Genomic DNA, 16,916 nt, shown 5'->3' with positions numbered 1-16,916 from the left:
AGAGGCCCCCCATGCAATAAGTAGTTTGGAGTTGTGATGTAACACACGCATGTGCCCGTGGCCTCCAGGATGCCCAGGGTGAACTGCTGCAAAGGCAGCTGGGGAGCACACACAACCCATTTGGGGCTGATGTGGTGCTGAGGGCTTGTTGATGTCACCAGAAGCAAATACAGGAGGATGTCTTATTCTGCAGGCCAAATTTTTCTCCTTTTCTCCAGCAAATCTGCATGTGTGTTTGGCCTCCTGGTACCAGATGTACTCACAGCCCCTTTCCCTCCAAATAAAGCTCAGACTTTTGCTGCCTTGGCCGTCGCCATCCTGCTGTCACTCAGTCACCTGTCTGCTTTCATTTATTTCAACATTTTAAGCATTTTATGGCCCCACACCCGGATGATGTAAAGCGCTAAAACTGCAGGCTGTGCTCCAAAAGCATCAAACCTCAGCTCAGTGCAGGATCCAGACCTCAGGGTTTGGTTACCTAGGCCAAGGGAAAATAGAAATGCTGTGTGCAAAACAAAGAAAAGAAAAAAGTGGAAAGGGGGAGCTGAAACAAGTGCTCCAAGATGTTGGTTATGTAAAGACTGCACAGCTATAAAAATACCCCATTGTTCCAACCAGAAGAAACTCTATTAGTCTTATCAGGGATAAATGTTGCTCAGTTGCTCGTCCCTTTCAATTGCCTTTGTTGCAGCCCACGCTGTGGTGCAGCCCCCATGGCTGTGAGGCTGAGCAGCAGCTTTGTGAAGCTGTGAGGAGCTGCAGCCCGGGGCTCAGCAGCAGCACAAGTGTGTCCAGAAGATGTCTGTGTTGAACGCAGCTGGAGCTCACAGTTTGTGGAGGTGCTCAGCAATCACAGCGTGGTGTGACAGCTGCTGGTGAGATCTGCCTGCACCTGTGGGAACAGGAGCATGCGTTGATCCAGCTGCCACTCACACAGCTCATCCCAAATCTCAGATCAGAACGCCCTCGGCTTGTTTAAAATCCAGCTATGCCCACGGCTGCTGCGCGGCATGGAGATCCAACTGGAGTGAGGGAATGGAGGGCTCCACAAAGAGAGGAGAAGCACAGAAATCACAGAGCGGTGGGGATCCACTTATACACCCATAGGGTACCGGTGTGCCAGGAGGATATGCAGTAAGGTACCAGTGTCTCACCCATGGGGTGCTGATGTCCTACCTGCAGGGGGTTGGTGTACCACCTACAGGGCAGTGGGGACCCACACAGAAGTTACTGGTGTCCCCATCTATAGGGTAGGGGGGACCCACACAGAGGTTCCTGGTGTCCCACCCACAGGATACCAGTATCTTGCCCATAAGTTCCTGGTACTGGTTCCTAGGGTACTGCAGCCCCAGCTACACAGCAGTGATGCGTGTGTCCCACTGGCTGCGCTTTCCTCATCTCGCTGCCCTCTCCCCACCTCCTGCACCCCAAGGACCCCCGAGGGCTGTGCCCTCACCATCCTCAGACGCAGCCACAAACCCGGCCCATCGAGCACACCCCCCAGCCACCCCCCGAGGATGAGAATGTCGCTCCCCATCCCCGACCTCCACCCCCCCCTCTCCTAGGAGATCGCGGACCCCGAAGCCCACGATGCAGCTCCCGGGAGCTCCGAGGGGCCCCGCCGCCGCCGCCGCCCGCCCCCCGCCCCGCCCGGCCCCGCCCGCCCCTCGGGCCGAGCTCCGGGAGCCGCCGGGCGGAACGGGGTCGGAGACGGCGGGTGAGTACGGCACGGGGACCGCGGGGCTCTTCCCCGGGTTGGGGGGGGAACGGCGGCTTGTGCCGGAGGAGCCCCGACGTGCTGCGGGGACGGGACGGGCTGTGCGCGCCGCGGGTCCCTCTGGCAGCACGGCGATGGGATGCGGCTGGAAAGTTGGTGAGAGCCGTGCGTCCGGACTGTGCCACCCCCTGATTGCTGACAGAGCAACACCACCAACGCCGACAAATTCAGTCCGAGGCAGAAAGGAATCTTCTTAATTTGGCGCTGACGCATTGGTGCGTCTCCGCTCCTCTTGGCACGTCGGTGCGCTCAAAGTCCTCCATCGTGCGGTGGAAGGATGGGTGGGAGGCGGGTCCTGCTGTCCGAAGGGGTTCGGAGCGCTTCTCGTTTCTCGTTTTTCTGGAAAAGAGTGTTTCTCCGAGCAACGCTCGGTAGTCCCTATGAATCACCATCTGCATAACTTTATATGGGGGCTGCTATTCTCAGCATCTCGCTGGAACTATGTAAACTATTAACCTCTGTGTCTGTTTGGACATGCAACATGCAAATCTTTCTCCCGGCTACGCGTGGTTCAGGGCGGGTCGAGGGAGATGGGGCAGAGCCAAGCGTGCCTCGGATGCTGGAGATGGGAGCTCGGAAAGGGCATCCGGCAGCCTCCCTTGTGGGTGCTGCGCTGGGGGTCCAACGGGTCCAATGGTCCGATGTGCCGACAGCAGCCGGGATGAGGGCTCCTCCGGATGCTTCCTTGTTCTTTTCTAACGTGGCGCGTTCAAAGGGCTTAGAAGGATGCTCGGGGAGAGCCGTGCCAGGTCGAGGGCGGACGGGGAGGTTTTGCCGAGGGGATCGCGGCGGTGGTGACAGCGTGAGCGGCCGCCCCCGCGCTGGGGGAGCGTTCAGCCCCGCGGGTTTTGTCAGGAGAGAAGGGCTCATTCTTGTGCTGTCAATCTGCCACCTCCCAGAAGCTCTCCTCCTCCTCCCCCTGCTCCCAGATACATGCAACGCGGGGGCTGAAAATCCCCTTCCCCCCGGGTGGGAACTGCAGCATCTCCCAAACCTCCCAGCCCCGAACACGGAGAGAGCACTTTTTCTCCATGTCAGCTCGGTTCCTTTCTGTTCAAAAGGCATCCCCTCATTCTGAGGTGAAGCTCTGACTCATGTCGGGCCCAGATGTGACCTCTGGCTGCCGCTGGGTGCCCCTGGCTGCTGCTGGCAGCAATTTGGGCTTGTGGCCGTGGGACGAGAGCCGAGCACACCATCTGTGCTCCCTGTCCTGTGGACTTCCCAGCTCTCCTTTCTCCTCGGATTTCTTCATTAGAAGTAGATAAGATCAGACCATTCTTCTTTCACTACAAATTCATTTCACTTTCCATGCAGTGAGCCCATCTGATAAATAGTGGCTCAACATAACCCAGCTCCTCCTGCCCTTGGTTGCACGCACAGTGCAGGACTGGTGGCCCCAGCCCCGTGTCCAGCAGGTTCCTGGCTTTTATTGGAGGTGGGGATGGATTCCCACTCTGACCTGAGCTGTGTGGCACAGGGGAGCAGCTGCTCACATGGCGTCTAAAGACCTGTCCTGGGCAAGCTCACGTAGCCTCCTGGCTGTGTTTCCCTGTTGCACACCAGCATCCCTGTGGTTTGTGGGGGTGTCGTTGGCCATTGCCCCCGAGAAAGCAAGAAGTGGTGCAGCCCCTGGTCCTGGCACGCAGGGTTTTGAGTAGCAGCACCAGGCACCTACTGTCACCATGAGGCTAATTTGTATCTGGCTTCAGATGAGAAAAATGTGCACTGATAATGCTGAGTGATGACATCTGAGATTTACATCCCCTCCCTGCCTCCTCTAATAAGCCTTGCTTTGATCAGAACCCCAGCTGGCATTCCTCTGAGGTGGGGAGGCAGTCTGCAGCAGACCCCAGAGACAAGAACCATACAATCCCTGGAGCCGCCCTGTAACTCGACTGCTCGTGGTTCTCATTTGGGGTGGGAGTGTTGTGTCATCTCTTTTGCATGTTTATGTGCATTTGAGTGCGTTTAAGTGACCAGTGACATAATCATGGCTTTATATGGGGGTGTTGATGTCCACACTGGGGTCTGGGAGAAGTTCTTTCCTCAGAGGTGGGGAGGCCCCGTTCCTGGAGGTTCCCACAGCCACGGCTGGGCCCGGGGCAGTTGGAGCTGGGGGCAGCCAGCCTGCAGCTGGGGTGGGGCTGTAGGTCCCTTCCAACCTCAGCCATTCTGCTGTTCTTTGATTCTATGTAGGCGGTGGGTATCGAGTAGGAAGAGGACACTGAAGCGCACAACCCTTGGAAAAGTCCCGGCTCTGGTCCTGGAGGTTTTTTCCACACCTTCGTCCCTCCCACCCCTCTCCTGTGTTGCAGGCCGTGAGCTCCCATGCATTTCCTCTGCCAGCCGTGCTAACGTCCGAAGGATGGTGGCCGCCTCGTTCCGCTACGGCGTCACCATCACCGGGGTCGTGCTGTTGGTGACGGGGACGCTGTGCTTCGCCTGGTGGAGCGACGGGGAGGTGGGCACAGCAGTGGGCAGTGGGGCTCACCTCCTGCCCCCCCGCGAGGCCCAGGCCGTGCCCAGCTCCTCCAACGCGCTGCTGCGCTCCGTCAGCTTCTTCTGCTGCGGCATCGGCGGCATCCTGCTCCTCTTTGGGCTGCTCTGGTCCGTCAAAGCCAACGCCAGCGTGGTGTCACGGCGCTATCAGTACCGCTTCCCCCGCGACCTGCAGTACTTCACCGCTGAGCCCCCGGAGAAGTGGAACTGCAGGTGGGTGTGGGTGCTGCTGCGTGCTCAGCTGCTCGAACCCTCTGCTCCTGAGCGGATGCCGTTGTGCGTTAGCATCAACCCGTGCTTCCGTGCACACGCCGGCTGCTCCTGCACTGTGCTCATCCTCCAGCAGCACTTCAGCCCTGTGGGGCATTGGGTGTCTGTGCAGAGCCAGAGAGCAGAGGGCTGCAGTGATTTTCTGGGCAATGGTGTTGGCCAACCCCATCCCCATGCACAGTGTGGCAGTTGTGTGACGTCCTGTGGCTCCTTGGCCAGTGCCACTCATTCTTTGGTGTGCATAGGGAGTGTGCTGCATTGTTTTTGATGGTCTTTAGTGAACGGGATGAATTTATGCTGCTCTATAGAATGGCTGGGTTTGTGTTATCTATACCAAAATGGGGTCAAAACTAAAAAAGGAAAAAAAATCAATTCTCAGGTTGGCATTAAGTGGGATGGGACTGCAGCAGTAAGATGTATTACTGACCCAGGGGGTTGGTCCCTGGCTCTGCAGGGCTTTTGGTGCTCATCCAAGTATCTGGGGCTCTGTGAACTCATCTGGGGCTCTGGTAGGCTTCACATCAGTGGAGCAGTGTCCCCAGCACGGCGCCCACAGCGATGGAATGGCATCACCTTGACATCACCCTGGCACTGCAGCAGGAGCCATCGCTGAGCATTGGCATCCTGCATGGGGAGGGCAAAGGTTGGGCGGAGGTTTTCCCTGTACACAAGTTGTGTTTGCTCAGCAAAGTGCAGCTGGAAGCAGCAGCAGCAGGGCTGGCACATGGAAGGCCCAGGTGAGCGTGGGGTGGGCTGGGACTGCACTGAACAAGAAAGCCCAGCTCTCACCTGGTTGCTCGTGCAAACCGCCTGCTCAGCTCCCAGCAGCCCCTGTGCTTTAGGGGTGGCTGTGGGGCCCTGGAAGGGGTTTGGTTGTTAAGAGGATGCTCTTCTGCCCATAAGAAGCACTGTGGCACAGAACAGGACTGAGAGGCACCACCTCTACTGCTCTGCAGCCAGACACATGCATGTGGCCCTTGGTGCCAGAGGTGGCACCTTGTGGGGCTGCATCTCCTCTTCCTCAAGGTGAGGTCAGTCAACTCAGAAGGAACGGGTGATGCTGCTCGTTGCAAAGCCTCAATGATGGTGCCCATCCTCCTGCATAGCTCCTAGCCCTCCTGGTGCCAGGCAGCAGCTGACACAGTCTCCCCTTGTCTCCAGGTGTGCAAAACCTACCCAAGTACCACCATTAGCATGCGTGTGTCCCCATGCTCAAGGATGCTCTGGCTGATGGGGCAGTAGGAAGCTCCAGTTGTCAGGGAGCTGGATGATCCCGTTGGTGGGCACTGGGATGGTCTGGTTGATGGGCACTGGAATGCTCCCATTGTTGAGCACAGAGATAGTCCAGTTGAGGCCACTGGGAAGATCCAATCAACTGGCATTGAGGTGCTCCCATTGATGGGCTCTGAGATGCTCCCACTGATGGTGTGCACTGCTGGGTGCCTTCTTCCCTCGCAGCTCCTGGGACGCCACTGCCATCCCCACCTACGAAGAAGCCCTGACCTGCAGACCTGCTCATGGCACGTACCTCCACCCCGCAGTGAGCAAGGAGGAGCTGACACCACCGCCATATCATGACTTGGAGGAGGAGGAGGAGGAAGAGGATGAGCGTTGGCAGAGCGGCCGCCGCCGCAGCTCCTCTGACAGCGCCTTGTTCCGCCCCAGTCCCTCATGGTTGGACACCCAGAGCCCTGTTGGGCCACAGGAAACGCCGCCCCCCAGCTACGAGAACATCAGCATTCGGGGTGTCTGACTGAGCCCCATCCTTCAGCAAGGGGAGAACGCGGGTGGCACGGGGCTGTCCTCCATTCTGAGCAATGCATCTGGGACAATGTTCGCAGCTGGCATGTTGGAAGCCTTCGTGTTTTTAATAAAACCACCTCTGGTTGCAGATGTTTGGTGTTTCAGTATGGAAACCCACACTGGCTGCCCTGCCCAACCCACATTGGGTTCTGCCCCAAAGGGGGAAGGAATGACAGCGGTGAACGATCGCCCATTGTGCCATGATGGAGCACGGCCACCCCCAAGGTCCCACCAGCACTGAGCCACTCCAAGCAGGAGCTGGAAAACACACCTGCAGCAAGGAACATGGTACAGAGATGGGGGAAAGCAGGCAGATCCCAGCTGGGACTGCAGGCAGGTTGGGAGCAGAGGTCAGGGCTGTGCCAAGGAGAGCAGGGGCAGTGGGCAGTGCAGCACGGTGTGTGCTGCCTCTGTTCTGTGTCTTCCCCTCCACACATCCTCTGCCTCCTCCATGCCCCCCACTCTCGCCTGTCTCTCCCGCCTTGCTCCCAACGCTCACTGACTTCCCACGCCTGGCTTCACATTGCTCAGAAATGCTCAGCTGCTCACGCGTGTGCTCAGGGTGTCCGTGTGCATTTGTCATTTCACACAGAGAAGACATCTGGGGTTGCTCAGCCCCCATTTGTGTGCAGTGCAGTGGATAAACCCACAGCTGGGGTGGGTGGCTGCATCCCGGGGAGCTCAGCAGTGCCCAGGGAACCCCTGCAGGGCTACAGGGTGTCTGCAGAGCCACAGCCAAACATACACCTACATACTGATATACCTCTGCTCCTACACACCAATGTCTCTGTACACCTATACAGATGTATACCTATACATCTATACACCACTGTACCTATATAATATACACATCTATGTAATTTAATACCTGGGGGCTGAGGATTTGCCCAGTGCTGAGTCTGCAATAGCTGACCCCACTCAACAACCCTGTTTCTTATCCCAGGCTGTGAAAACACCTGTGGTGGCCCAGTCCCCATATTGCCAGCATCTTGCTGTTCTTGTCCCATCACCTCGCTGTCCCCATTCCCTCCCTTGTGCCTGCAGGGAAGGTTGGCTGGGCACGTGCCGGGCAGCTTCACTGGAGTGTGAACGCGGGCTGCTGTTTGCATTCATTACAAAGCCATAAAAACTGGCTGGCTCAGCCCTGGGCAGGACCAGCCCCACTCACAGCCGATCCCCAGCCCCCGGCAGCCTCCTCCGCAGTGAGAAACCACTCCTGCCGTCCCCGGAGGTGTGCTCGGCACAGAGCTCCCGGCGTCAGCCCTCCCACTGCCTGCCCATGGCCGAGGAGAAGACGTTTCGCTACGGGTTCATCATGCTGGGCTTCTTCCTGGTGATGACGGGGATGTTCATCATGAGCGTGGAGAAGCCCCAGATCTACGCCACCTTCTGTGCTGGGGGCATCCTGCTCATCGCCGTGGGCATCACATGGAGCATGTGCCAGTGCTACCCCAGGGTAGGGCACGAGGGATGGGGGCTTTGTCCTGGGCTTGGGGCTCGATGGGATCCAGGTGCTCTGGGGGAGGATTTTGGAAGCTCAGAGTGGGATCTGCAAGGTGTGGGAGCCTGGGAAAGCCTGAGCATGGCTGTGACCCTCCAGTCTCCTTGGCGGAGGGCACGGCAGGGCAGTAGCGTCCCTCCCGTGTTCGTGGCTCTGGCACAGAGGGCTTTTTTCCAGGCAGACTTTTTCTCAAGCAGATGGCAGCCACTGGACTCTGCATTTCTTCCCCCCAGGTGACATTTGTCCCTGTGCAGCCCGAGGCTGAGAAGTTTCCAGACCAGAAAGCCACGCTGCTGCCGGAGAAGGGCAACCTGGAGACACTCAGGTAGGTGCTGGGGGGCTCTTAGTGGGTCCCTATGTGCCTCCCACTCCTGGGACACATGTCCTGGCAGCCATGTGGTGTGTGCATCCCCCCAAATCTCCCAGCAGCATGGGGAGCTGCCTGACACCCCGTACCCCACAGCCTGCAGGATCCCTACAGCAGTGCCTACGAGAAGAGCCTGCCCTCCTATGAGCAGGTCCAGACATCAGCACAGCCTCGGCCCCGCAGCTGCTCACAGGCACTGCTGCAGGCAAAGGCAGAGGTGCACCAGGAATCAGGGGGACCCCAAGAACACCCCCAGGAGGCAGCCCCGCAGCTGGAGCCTGGCAGCTGGTACGTGGTACACATGGGCATGGGGTCAGATGCATGCTGGGGGGGTTGAACCTCGGTGCCAAATTATTTACCCTGCTGGTATCAGAGCTGGGCGAGCTGCCAGCCCAGGGGAGCATCCTGCTAACCCCACTGTCACTGTCACCCCAATCTGTCCCTGCAGCCCCTCCCAGCCACCCCTGGGCTCTGCACCACTGGTGTCCCTCCTGGAGGACATGGACACGGTCTCGCTGGAGAGCTCTGTGCCTGACAGCCCCTCATCACCCCAAGGCTGCTCTGGACAGGGTGAGCACCCCGGCTCCCCACAAAAAGCCAGCAGGAAGGTGAATGATCTCTACTATGGGCTGGGAGAGGGGTCAGACATTCTGCTCGAGGACAGCGACCACCTCTTTGAGCCTGAAAAATGATGTCCCCGAGGGGACTGGTGCTGCATGGAGGGGACACCCGAAGTGCAGCCCTGGCACCATGGAAGCACTGGGATGGGCACAGGGAAGCCCAAATGCCAGCGAGAAGGACATGCTGGGAAGCAGCTGGGCTGTGCCAGGCTGTGTAGGTAAGCAGCAGTGCTCCAATCCCATGGGTTGTGTAGGGAGGAGATGTCGGCAGTTTTCCATTTATCAAAGCCTCCCTGGAATTAAAGCTGGATTCTGAGACTCCCGCAGCTGAGATCTTCCTTGTTTGTGCCCTGGAATGTTTCATTTGTCGATGGACAATGGGGTGCTCCCCACCTCCTGCATAGGGAATGGCTCCTGGGGGTTGGGGGGGAGGTCTGGCAGAGCCCAAAGCCCTGGGCTGTGTGTTGCCAACTTTGGGCACTTGTTTTGAGTCATTTTGCTGGAGGTGACTCTGGCCCATTGGCTTCCTGCAGCCCATATACAGTGGACCAAGGATGCTGGCTGCTCCCAGCACAAGAAACATCCCCTCCTGGGACCCTTGTGCCCCCAGCACCCATCCCAGCACTGCCCTGCCCTTCACTCACACCTCTGCAAGGTGACAAGAGCCGGGTGGCAGCTCCACAAACTCAGTGTTTGTGCCACTGGCAGGGCGGGGAGCGCCGAGCTGTTGGCTAAACAGTGCAGCAGCAGCAGCAGGGCTGGGGAGAACTGCCCAGCGTGGGCCCACATCCTTCCTGGAGCCTGGCTGCCACAGCTCACCTTCAGCCCATGGATCCTGTAGAGCACTTGTCCCATCTCACATGGCAGCGACATTCATAGCATCACAGAACCTTTCAGGCTGGAAAAGAGCTCTGAGATCCCCAAACCCACCCCACCCGTGCCCACTGCCCACATCCCTCAGTGCCTCATCTCCAGGGCTCTGGAACACCTCCAGGGATGGTGACCACCCTGCTCCCTGTGCCTGCATCACTCCCTTCCTGGGTAGATGCTTTTCCTGGTATTCAAAGTGAAAACCTCCACCACCCTCTATGCAGCTACTGGTGGGGGTCCATCCTGCAGCTCGCACAGCACCAGTGGTGTAGTGGTATCATGCAAGATTCCCATTCTTGCGACCCGGGTTCGATTCCCGGCTGGTGCACAGCCTGCTGCAATTTGTTTCCATAAACCCTTACTGAAACACCACAGCTCTCGTCAGAACAGAATCCTTCGAAGGAAAGGATTCAGTTTAAATGCAGTACTTTTTTTTTTTCTTCTTTTTTCTCCTATGAATCAGATCTGTCTTTTGCAAGAGTTCCTCCTCCCCCCACCTTCCCTTATTTATTTTTCGAATTACTACACTACTATGATTATTTTTCCCATTGCCAACCCCATCTCCCCTCCTCCCGCAGAGCTCTGGGGATGTCCACGCGGATCGCGGTCCCCACGGGGGGTTCCATTTCCCGTTTTCCCCAGAGCCGGGGAGGCGGGGGGGGAGACCCGGGGCAGCGCGGGAGGGAGGTGGGGACAGAAGGGTGAGAGCAGTGCCAGAAAGAGGAGAGATCTCCGTATTGGCGGCGTGTGACGGCTCAGCGAGGAATGCCCGAATGGGATTAGAGGATTTCACGACACAGCGCCGAACGAAGGCAGCGAGAGGCACGGAGGAGCGGGGGCTCTCGGGGGCATTTGGGTTCGCAAGGGTAAAGGCGGTCATATTTGCTCGCGGTCCGGGCAGGACTGGGGGGGGCTGCACGCTGCACGGCGAGGGGGGGTCCGGCTGCTCGCTGCCCGCCTCGGGGCTCCCCGTTAATGGTTAACGCGTCCCGGTGGTCACGACGGCGTGATCCGCGCCGGGCAGAACCGCTCCGCCGTTCTCAGCTCCGTCGGTGCCGTCGGTGCGGCGGTGCCATGGACGCCCGGGCGCTGCTGCTGCTGCTGCTGCTGCTGGCGGTGGCGGAGCCGGCGCTGACCCAGCGCGCGGCCGACGATGCGGCGACCGCCTTCGGGGCCGCCCCGTCGAGGCCCGCCGCTTTCCACCGGGCCGCCAAGGTGAGCAGCGGGGAGGGGGGGGGGGCGGAAAGGGAGGATTGTGCGGCTCCCCGCAACCGGGCGAGCGCTCGTGCGTTATCTCTCTCCCTGCAGGCGGCGTGGCGGCTGCCCGGGCGCTACGTGGTGCTGCTGCGGGCGGGCAGCGGTGAGGCCGAGGTGCGCGGCACGGCGCGGGCGCTGCGGGTACGGGCGGCACGGCGCGGGTACCCGAGTGAGCTGCTGCACGTCTTCAGCCTGCTGCCCGCCTTCCTGGTGAAGATGAGCAGCGACGTCCTGGACGTGGTACGAGCGTGGGGATAACGGTGTGAGCAGTGCCAGGTTGGAAAGGAGCACTAAGGTCATCCTGCCCAGCCGTTGTGTGTTGCGTCTTGGCATCTCCATCCCCTGGAGATTGGCCAAAGGCTTTGCCCAGCCTTTGGCTACCTTTGGGTGCAATCCAGGCTGTGGGGAGCTGAGAAGGATGTGTCGCGCTTCCCCACAGGCGCTGAGGCTTCCATATGTGGACTATGTAGAGGAGGATGCGTACGTCTTCGCACAGAGCATCCCCTGGAACCTGGGCAGGATCGTACCACCACTGCCCGGCACAGACACCTACAGCCCTCCCAGTGAGCACAGGGCATTCCCATCCCTTAGTGTGGCAGCTCTGAGGCTCCTGTCCCCATTTTGGGAGCACCGTGCTGATGGTTTGTTGCCTTTTCCCTGGGCAGATAAAGGTGACAAGGTGCAGATCTACCTGCTGGACACCAGTGTGCAGAGCACCCACCGGGAGATTGCAGGCAGGGTGTTCATCACCGACTTCCAGAATGTCCCTGAGGAGGACAGCAGCCGCTTCCACAGACAGGTGAGCCTATGTTTATGTGGCAAGCCTGGTGCTTAACCCCCCTCCTTTCTGTGACGCATCAGGGCATAAAATCATCCCTGCTCCAGGCCAGCAAATGTGACAGCCACGGGACCCACATGGCTGGGGTGCTGAGTGGGCGCGATGCCGGCGTGGCCAGAGGGACACACATCCACAGCCTCCGTGTGCTGAACTGCCAGGGGAAGGGAACCATCAGCGGGACGCTCATCGGTGAGTGCCCAACTGGGAGAGGGAGCAGCCTGCCCTGCTCACCTCAGCCCTGCCCTACCATCAGCCCCAGCCCTTGGCCCGTACCGCAGGCCTGGAATTTGTTGGGGCATTGCTGGAAGCTCAGCCCAGCCCGCTGCTGGTGGTGCTGCTGCCCTTCGCCGGTGCCCACAGCCGTGTGCTGAACGCCGGCTGCTGGCGGATGGTGCAGATGGGGGCGGTGGTTGTTGTGGCTGCTGGGAACTACAAGGATGATGCCTGCCTGTATTCACCTGCATCCGAGCCGGAGGTACGGGCAGGGGCGTTCCCAGGCTGTGGGCACACATGGGAACATGCTGGAACACACTGAGCCATCCGCACCCCCTTTGTCATTGCCCCTCCAGGTGATCGCGGTTGGGGCCACGAACCGTGAGGACCAGCCAGCCTCCATTGGCACGCTGGGCACCAACTTTGGCCGCTGTGTCGACCTGTTTGCCCCAGGGGACGACATCATTGGTGCCTCCAGTGACTGCAGCACCTGCTTCACCGCGCAGAGCGGCACATCGCAGGCGGCTGCACACGTGGCAGGTGAGCAGGTTCCAGGATCTCTTGTGGCTCAGGGTGGGATGTGTTTGCACCAAAACTGAGTGGAAGTTGTATTTCGAGTATAGCACCTTCGACCCTTTCCAACTCATAGAACCATAGAATCATTAAGGCTGGAAAAGACTTCTAAGATCCCCAAGCCAATCCCAGTATACCATGCCCACTGCCCACATCCCTCAGTACCACATCTCCATGGATCTGGAATACCTGTAGGAATGGTCACTCCTCCGCCCCCCAGGCAGCCTGTGCCACTGCATCACTGCTCTTTTGGAGAATAAATTTTTCCCGATACTCAGCCTGAAGCTCCTCTGGCACAACTTAAGGCCATTACTTCTCATCCTATCACTGTTACCCAGGAGAAGGGATCCGATCATTCAGGTGTGCGTAGACGATGGGTCACAGTGAGTTCCTCTTTTCTGTTGCTTCCCTTGATCCTGTTGTTGCCTCTCAGTCCCATCACAGCGGGCAGCCTTAGGGACCCCAGCCCACCATCACGGTGCACCTGCGTCTCTTTGGCTTTCCCCAGTTCTCACTGCATCCCCTCGGCTCCCGCAGGCATTGCAGCCATGCTGCTCAGTGCCCAGTCCCACCTCAGTGTGGCTGAGCTGCGGCAGCGCCTCCTGCGCTTGGCCACCAAGAATATTGTCAGCAAGGCCTGGTTCCCCGAGGAGCAGCGGCTGCAGACACCCAGCAGTGTGGTGGGGCTGCCTGCCCAGCTGGGCCCAGGTGAGGGCTGGGGGATGGCAGTGCCTGAAATGTGCTGTGGGCCCTGCACTGACACCTCTCACCCCATTGCAGATAAGGAGCTGCTGTGCCGCTCGGTGTGGTCGGCACGCTCAGTGCCCACCTGGCACGCCACAGCTGTGGCTCGCTGTGCTGGCACTGAGGAGCTGCTGGGCTGCTCCAGCTTCTCACACAGCGGCTGGTGGCTGGGCGAGCACATGGAGGTGAGGCACAACGTGGCCCAAAAGTGTTGTCTGTGAGGTGCTTGCCAGTGACACCATGCTCTTGGTCGCAGGACAAGGAAGGGCAGAAGCAGTGCGTGGCCCACAGCGCCTTTGGGGGCCGGGGGGTCTACGCCATCGCCAGGTGCTGCACGTGGCCCCACAGCCAGTGCCGGCTCAGCGCCAGCTCCCAGGGCGATGACATGGCTGGCTGCTCCTTGCAGGACCACGTGCCGACTGGTAACACTCTGTAACACAGCTACGGGCCCTTGGGGTGTGGAGCTCGGTGGAGGCATCCTTGAGTGCTGCTCCCACATCCCGTCTCTGTGCAGGCTGCAGCTTCCAGTCCCCTGTGGCTGTGCTGGGTGATGGCGGCAGGCCCGTGCCGGGGCTGGGCAGCAGGCCTGGTGGCTGTAGGACAAGGCTGGAGGGCACAGCGCGTGCATCCTGCTGCCCTGCTGCCATGCTGCAGTGCCGCGTGAAGGAGCTCACGCCGCAGGGCTCTGCAGACAAGGTACGGAGCAACGCTGTGTGGCTGCACCTCGTCCAGGTGACGGTGCCCATCCGTCCTTCTCCTTGCAGGTGACGGTGTCCTGCGATGCTGGCTGGACGCTGACAGGCTGCAGCGCTCGCTCGCGGGGCCCCGGCACCTTGGGGTCCTATGCTGTGGATGACACCTGTGTTGCAGCCAGCACTGCTGGCAGCCACGCGCCAGGGGCTGTCGCTGTTTGTTGCCGGAGCCAGCAGTAGGGATGGGCTGAGGGCAGTGCCGCAGCAGGCCTGGCTGACGGCAGGGCACAGCAGTGCCACGGAGCCCACAGCCTGCCTGAGCCCCAGCCCTGACCCCCAGCACAGGCAGCTTGCTGGCCCTGCCACCATTTCCCAACCCCTTTCCTGTACGTACAGTGACTGTAGAGGCCGTTCGTGTCACCACACAGCTCCTACCTCTATGCCAACAAAGCTCCCTCCTGTCCTTAGTTTCATCTAACAGTTGAGTCATTTCCAGGGGGTTTGAAAATTGCCGACTCAGATACCTGGAAGATTTCTTTACTTTCCAGCCACTGCAAAGCTCCTAATATTAATTCTGCTTGCTTGATTAGATTTTAGCTTGCAATGCTACAGAATCAGCTGCTGCTCCATTAGTGTGGCTTTTGTTGCTGGAGTTCCACACTGCTCTGTTCTGCAGCTCCAAACAGACCCAGCTGCGCTTCCTTATCAAAAAAAAAAGAACCATCTTCTGTGGCACTTCAGTTTGTACGTCTGTACTTTCACTATTTATTTGGAGTTTTATAAATAAACCTTTTTATAAATGTCTTCTAAAAATAAAATTCCTAGAGCAGTTTTAACAGATCGGACCCACGCTCTGGTTTCTGTCCATGGCCAGGGGGAAAGGCTCCAGGGAGGAGCTGGGACGCGCTCTCTGAGCTCTGCTCTGTTTGGGACACAGCCGTTTGTTTTTGAAACAGCATCGGAATGCAAGAGCTTCAAGTTGTGGAAACATCCCCCAGCTTCAGGAAACACGTCCTTGGTGCTATTGCCATCAACTCCGGGAGGCAGGCGGCAAGGTCCGAGCCCAGCAGGTGAGCGCAGGGCTCAGGAAGCAGCAGCTCACTGTTGCTGGAATATAATTTGCTCGGTGCTGTGTTGAGGACAGCTTTAAAAATGAAGCTTAACAACACGGGTACAGGTGGATCTGTCAAGCTTTAGGTGCATTTTCCCCCACTGGAATGCCTGGTACAGACACGAGACACTGCTCCAGCTTTAACTGCACCAGGACCCCAGGTAGGAAGCACTGCTTGGAGAGGTTAGAACCATTTCTAACTCTTTAGGTAAAGATGGCAAAAGCCCAACCCCAACCTATGTAATTACATAACACGTAGATAATCACAACCCATAGCTTTATCAGCTTCAATCTTCACACAGGGGGGAAAAAGAGAGGGCTGATAGCTGAGAGCTTACAGAAAGCCCTGGCACAGCTGGCAATTTCCAGCAGACTGAAGGTACTCAGGGGCCATAAGCACTTCTCCACTGCTGCAGGCAGAAGTCATGGGGATGCTCACACAGCAGAGTCCAGCATAGCTCTCACGGCTCAGTTCACACACATGAGATCAGTGAAGGGCAATGATACGGGAACATGATCAGCCCTTGCTCAGTATCTGTGTGCAGGTAAGCAGAAAAACTCATCTTGTTTGTTCTGGGGATCACACTGAAAAAAAAAAAAAAAGAAGAAAAAAAAAAACCATTAAGGTAAACCTGAGGGATCCTGTTACCTAAGGGCACCTGAGGCAGTTTTATCAGCCCAAGAAGCAGCACGTGTACTTGGTACCCCATCCTCCTCCAGGGCAGGCACTGCCAGGGGAGGCTGCAGGCTGGGTGATGCTCAAAACACAAGTCCTTGTGCTTATATGCCCTGAGGCCTCTACCTTTGCTTGCAAAGGAAAGCAGAAAGGTGATGGGGATAGCAGCACAGCTCTCTGCACTGGGCACCAACACATCTGCTCATCTTGCTGTGAGGCACACAGAAGCCAGTCTAATCCACGACTGCAAGCAGAGCTAGGGAAAATCATTCAGATAAGGTCAGGAAAAGGAACTGCAGACAGATACAATCTGACAGGCACCACAACATGCCCAGTGTGAGGCTGTGCAGTTGCTTTGGTTTGCTCCTGGCAGGTCCAGTAAGCAGGGTAACCTCTCAGAGCTCATCATCCAGATGAAGAACTTTCAAGAGGATCCACAAGACACTGTGTTGCACAGTCTAAAGACTACACTAGTTTTCTGTGAAAGGAATAACTTTATTCCATTGACCAGGAATCCCAAGACTGTTTATCAAGACTGCCTATTTTTCCAGTGCCACACGTTCATGTATTAATTGGACAGTATCTCCCCAAATGCTCACAGGCAGGCTGAGGCTGCTCCTCACCGAACATCATGTAAGCTGTATAAAAACATTTTCATCCAAAAAGATCGGCAGTAAAAAGTACAACATAGAAATGCATCACAATTTACACAAAAACTAGTTTTGTTGAACTCTATTTCCCAAAAAAATAATCTTCAGCAGGTTCAAATGACAGCAGCTGGAAACCAAAATAATTGACCGAGTATCACCTTATTGCAAATTAAAACCATCGACTTTGTACAAGCGTGAGCAGAACCATGAAAAAGTTTGTATTGGTTTCAAGTATACAGTGGTGATGAGCCATCCTGATGCAGTTCTCCCATCAGTGCTTCTCTGGGCATGCAGTAATCGAGGACGTTGTTTCCATAGGAAATAACAGGAACCTGAAGTGACAAGTGGTGCCAACCCACAGCAACATTACCAGCTTCCTCCATCACCATCACCGCTGTGTACTGACTATTTGTGAAGACTTAGGGCCCATTACAAAGGGTTGGGGGTGGGGGAAG

The 16,916-nt window shown here is 57.7% G+C and overlaps 3 protein-coding genes and 1 non-coding gene across 7 annotated transcripts; all 4 read left to right on the top strand.

Moving 5' to 3' along the window:
* Positions 1-1,590: 1,590 nt before the first annotated feature.
* On the top strand, positions 1,591-6,420 carry TMEM61 (transmembrane protein 61). The gene is made up of 3 exons (XM_048946700.1): positions 1,591-1,717; positions 4,093-4,489; positions 6,005-6,420. The coding sequence occupies exons 1-3, from the start codon at positions 1,591-1,593 to the stop codon at positions 6,297-6,299; spliced, it is 819 nt and encodes a 272-aa protein (XP_048802657.1). The 3' UTR covers positions 6,300-6,420.
* Positions 6,421-7,385: 965 nt separating this feature from the next.
* Positions 7,386-9,155, top strand: BSND (barttin CLCNK type accessory subunit beta). The gene is made up of 4 exons (XM_048945846.1): positions 7,386-7,805; positions 8,084-8,175; positions 8,314-8,505; positions 8,666-9,155. Exons 1-4 carry the CDS (start codon positions 7,629-7,631, stop codon positions 8,907-8,909), a joined length of 705 nt encoding a protein of 234 aa, XP_048801803.1. The 5' UTR covers positions 7,386-7,628; the 3' UTR covers positions 8,910-9,155.
* Positions 9,156-9,964: 809 nt separating this feature from the next.
* TRNAG-CCC (transfer RNA glycine (anticodon CCC)) lies at positions 9,965-10,035 on the top strand. The gene has a single exon. It is a non-coding gene; the product is annotated as a tRNA-Gly (tRNA).
* A 779-nt stretch (positions 10,036-10,814) lies between these two features.
* On the top strand, positions 10,815-16,806 carry PCSK9 (proprotein convertase subtilisin/kexin type 9). 4 transcript variants are annotated; one of them, XM_048944094.1, is made up of 12 exons: positions 10,815-10,922; positions 11,016-11,204; positions 11,404-11,527; positions 11,630-11,763; positions 11,850-11,991; positions 12,081-12,277; positions 12,372-12,555; positions 13,126-13,296; positions 13,369-13,517; positions 13,589-13,754; positions 13,847-14,028; positions 14,097-16,806. In XM_048944094.1, the coding sequence occupies exons 2-12, from the start codon at positions 11,181-11,183 to the stop codon at positions 14,262-14,264; spliced, it is 1,641 nt and encodes a 546-aa protein (XP_048800051.1). In that variant the 5' UTR covers positions 10,815-10,922; positions 11,016-11,180; the 3' UTR covers positions 14,265-16,806. The 4 variants fall into 4 exon arrangements, with proteins under 4 accessions (XP_048800051.1, XP_048800055.1, XP_048800054.1 ...); XM_048944098.1 differs by lacking the exon at positions 10,815-10,922 and adding an exon at positions 12,809-12,948 and having other exon boundaries at positions 11,074-11,204; positions 14,097-14,197; XM_048944097.1 differs by lacking the exon at positions 10,815-10,922 and adding an exon at positions 12,809-12,948 and having other exon boundaries at positions 11,074-11,204; positions 13,126-13,517; positions 14,097-14,197.
* Positions 16,807-16,916: the final 110 nt, after the last annotated feature.

The sequence above is a fragment of the Lagopus muta genome, chromosome 5 (genome assembly GCF_023343835.1).
Source record: "Lagopus muta isolate bLagMut1 chromosome 5, bLagMut1 primary, whole genome shotgun sequence".
NCBI classification, from domain to species: domain Eukaryota; kingdom Metazoa; phylum Chordata; class Aves; order Galliformes; family Phasianidae; genus Lagopus; species Lagopus muta.
Note: the sequence above shows the minus strand (reverse complement) of the source record. Positions and strands in the feature narration are given on the sequence as shown.

Excerpts from the sequence above, each read along its gene's own strand:
- PCSK9 (XM_048944096.1), top strand. The coding sequence starts at position 11,181 with ATGAGCAGCGACGTCCTGGACGTG. Across the intron at positions 13,518-13,588 it reads GGCTGGGCGAGCACATGGAG|GACAAGGAAGGGCAGAAGCA; the intron begins GTGAGGCACAAC and ends TCTTGGTCGCAG. Across the intron at positions 14,029-14,096 it reads CGCAGGGCTCTGCAGACAAG|GTGACGGTGTCCTGCGATGC; the intron begins GTACGGAGCAAC and ends TTCTCCTTGCAG.
- TMEM61 (XM_048946700.1), top strand. The coding sequence starts at position 1,591 with ATGCAGCTCCCGGGAGCTCCGAGGGGCCCCGCCGCCGCCGCCGCCCGC. Across the intron at positions 1,718-4,092 it reads AACGGGGTCGGAGACGGCGG|GCCGTGAGCTCCCATGCATT; the intron begins GTGAGTACGGCA and ends CCTGTGTTGCAG. Across the intron at positions 4,490-6,004 it reads CCGGAGAAGTGGAACTGCAG|CTCCTGGGACGCCACTGCCA; the intron begins GTGGGTGTGGGT and ends CTTCCCTCGCAG.
- BSND (XM_048945846.1), top strand. The coding sequence starts at position 7,629 with ATGGCCGAGGAGAAGACGTTTCGCTACGGGTTCATCATGCTGGGCTTC. Across the intron at positions 7,806-8,083 it reads TGTGCCAGTGCTACCCCAGG|GTGACATTTGTCCCTGTGCA; the intron begins GTAGGGCACGAG and ends TCTTCCCCCCAG. Across the intron at positions 8,176-8,313 it reads GGCAACCTGGAGACACTCAG|CCTGCAGGATCCCTACAGCA; the intron begins GTAGGTGCTGGG and ends CGTACCCCACAG.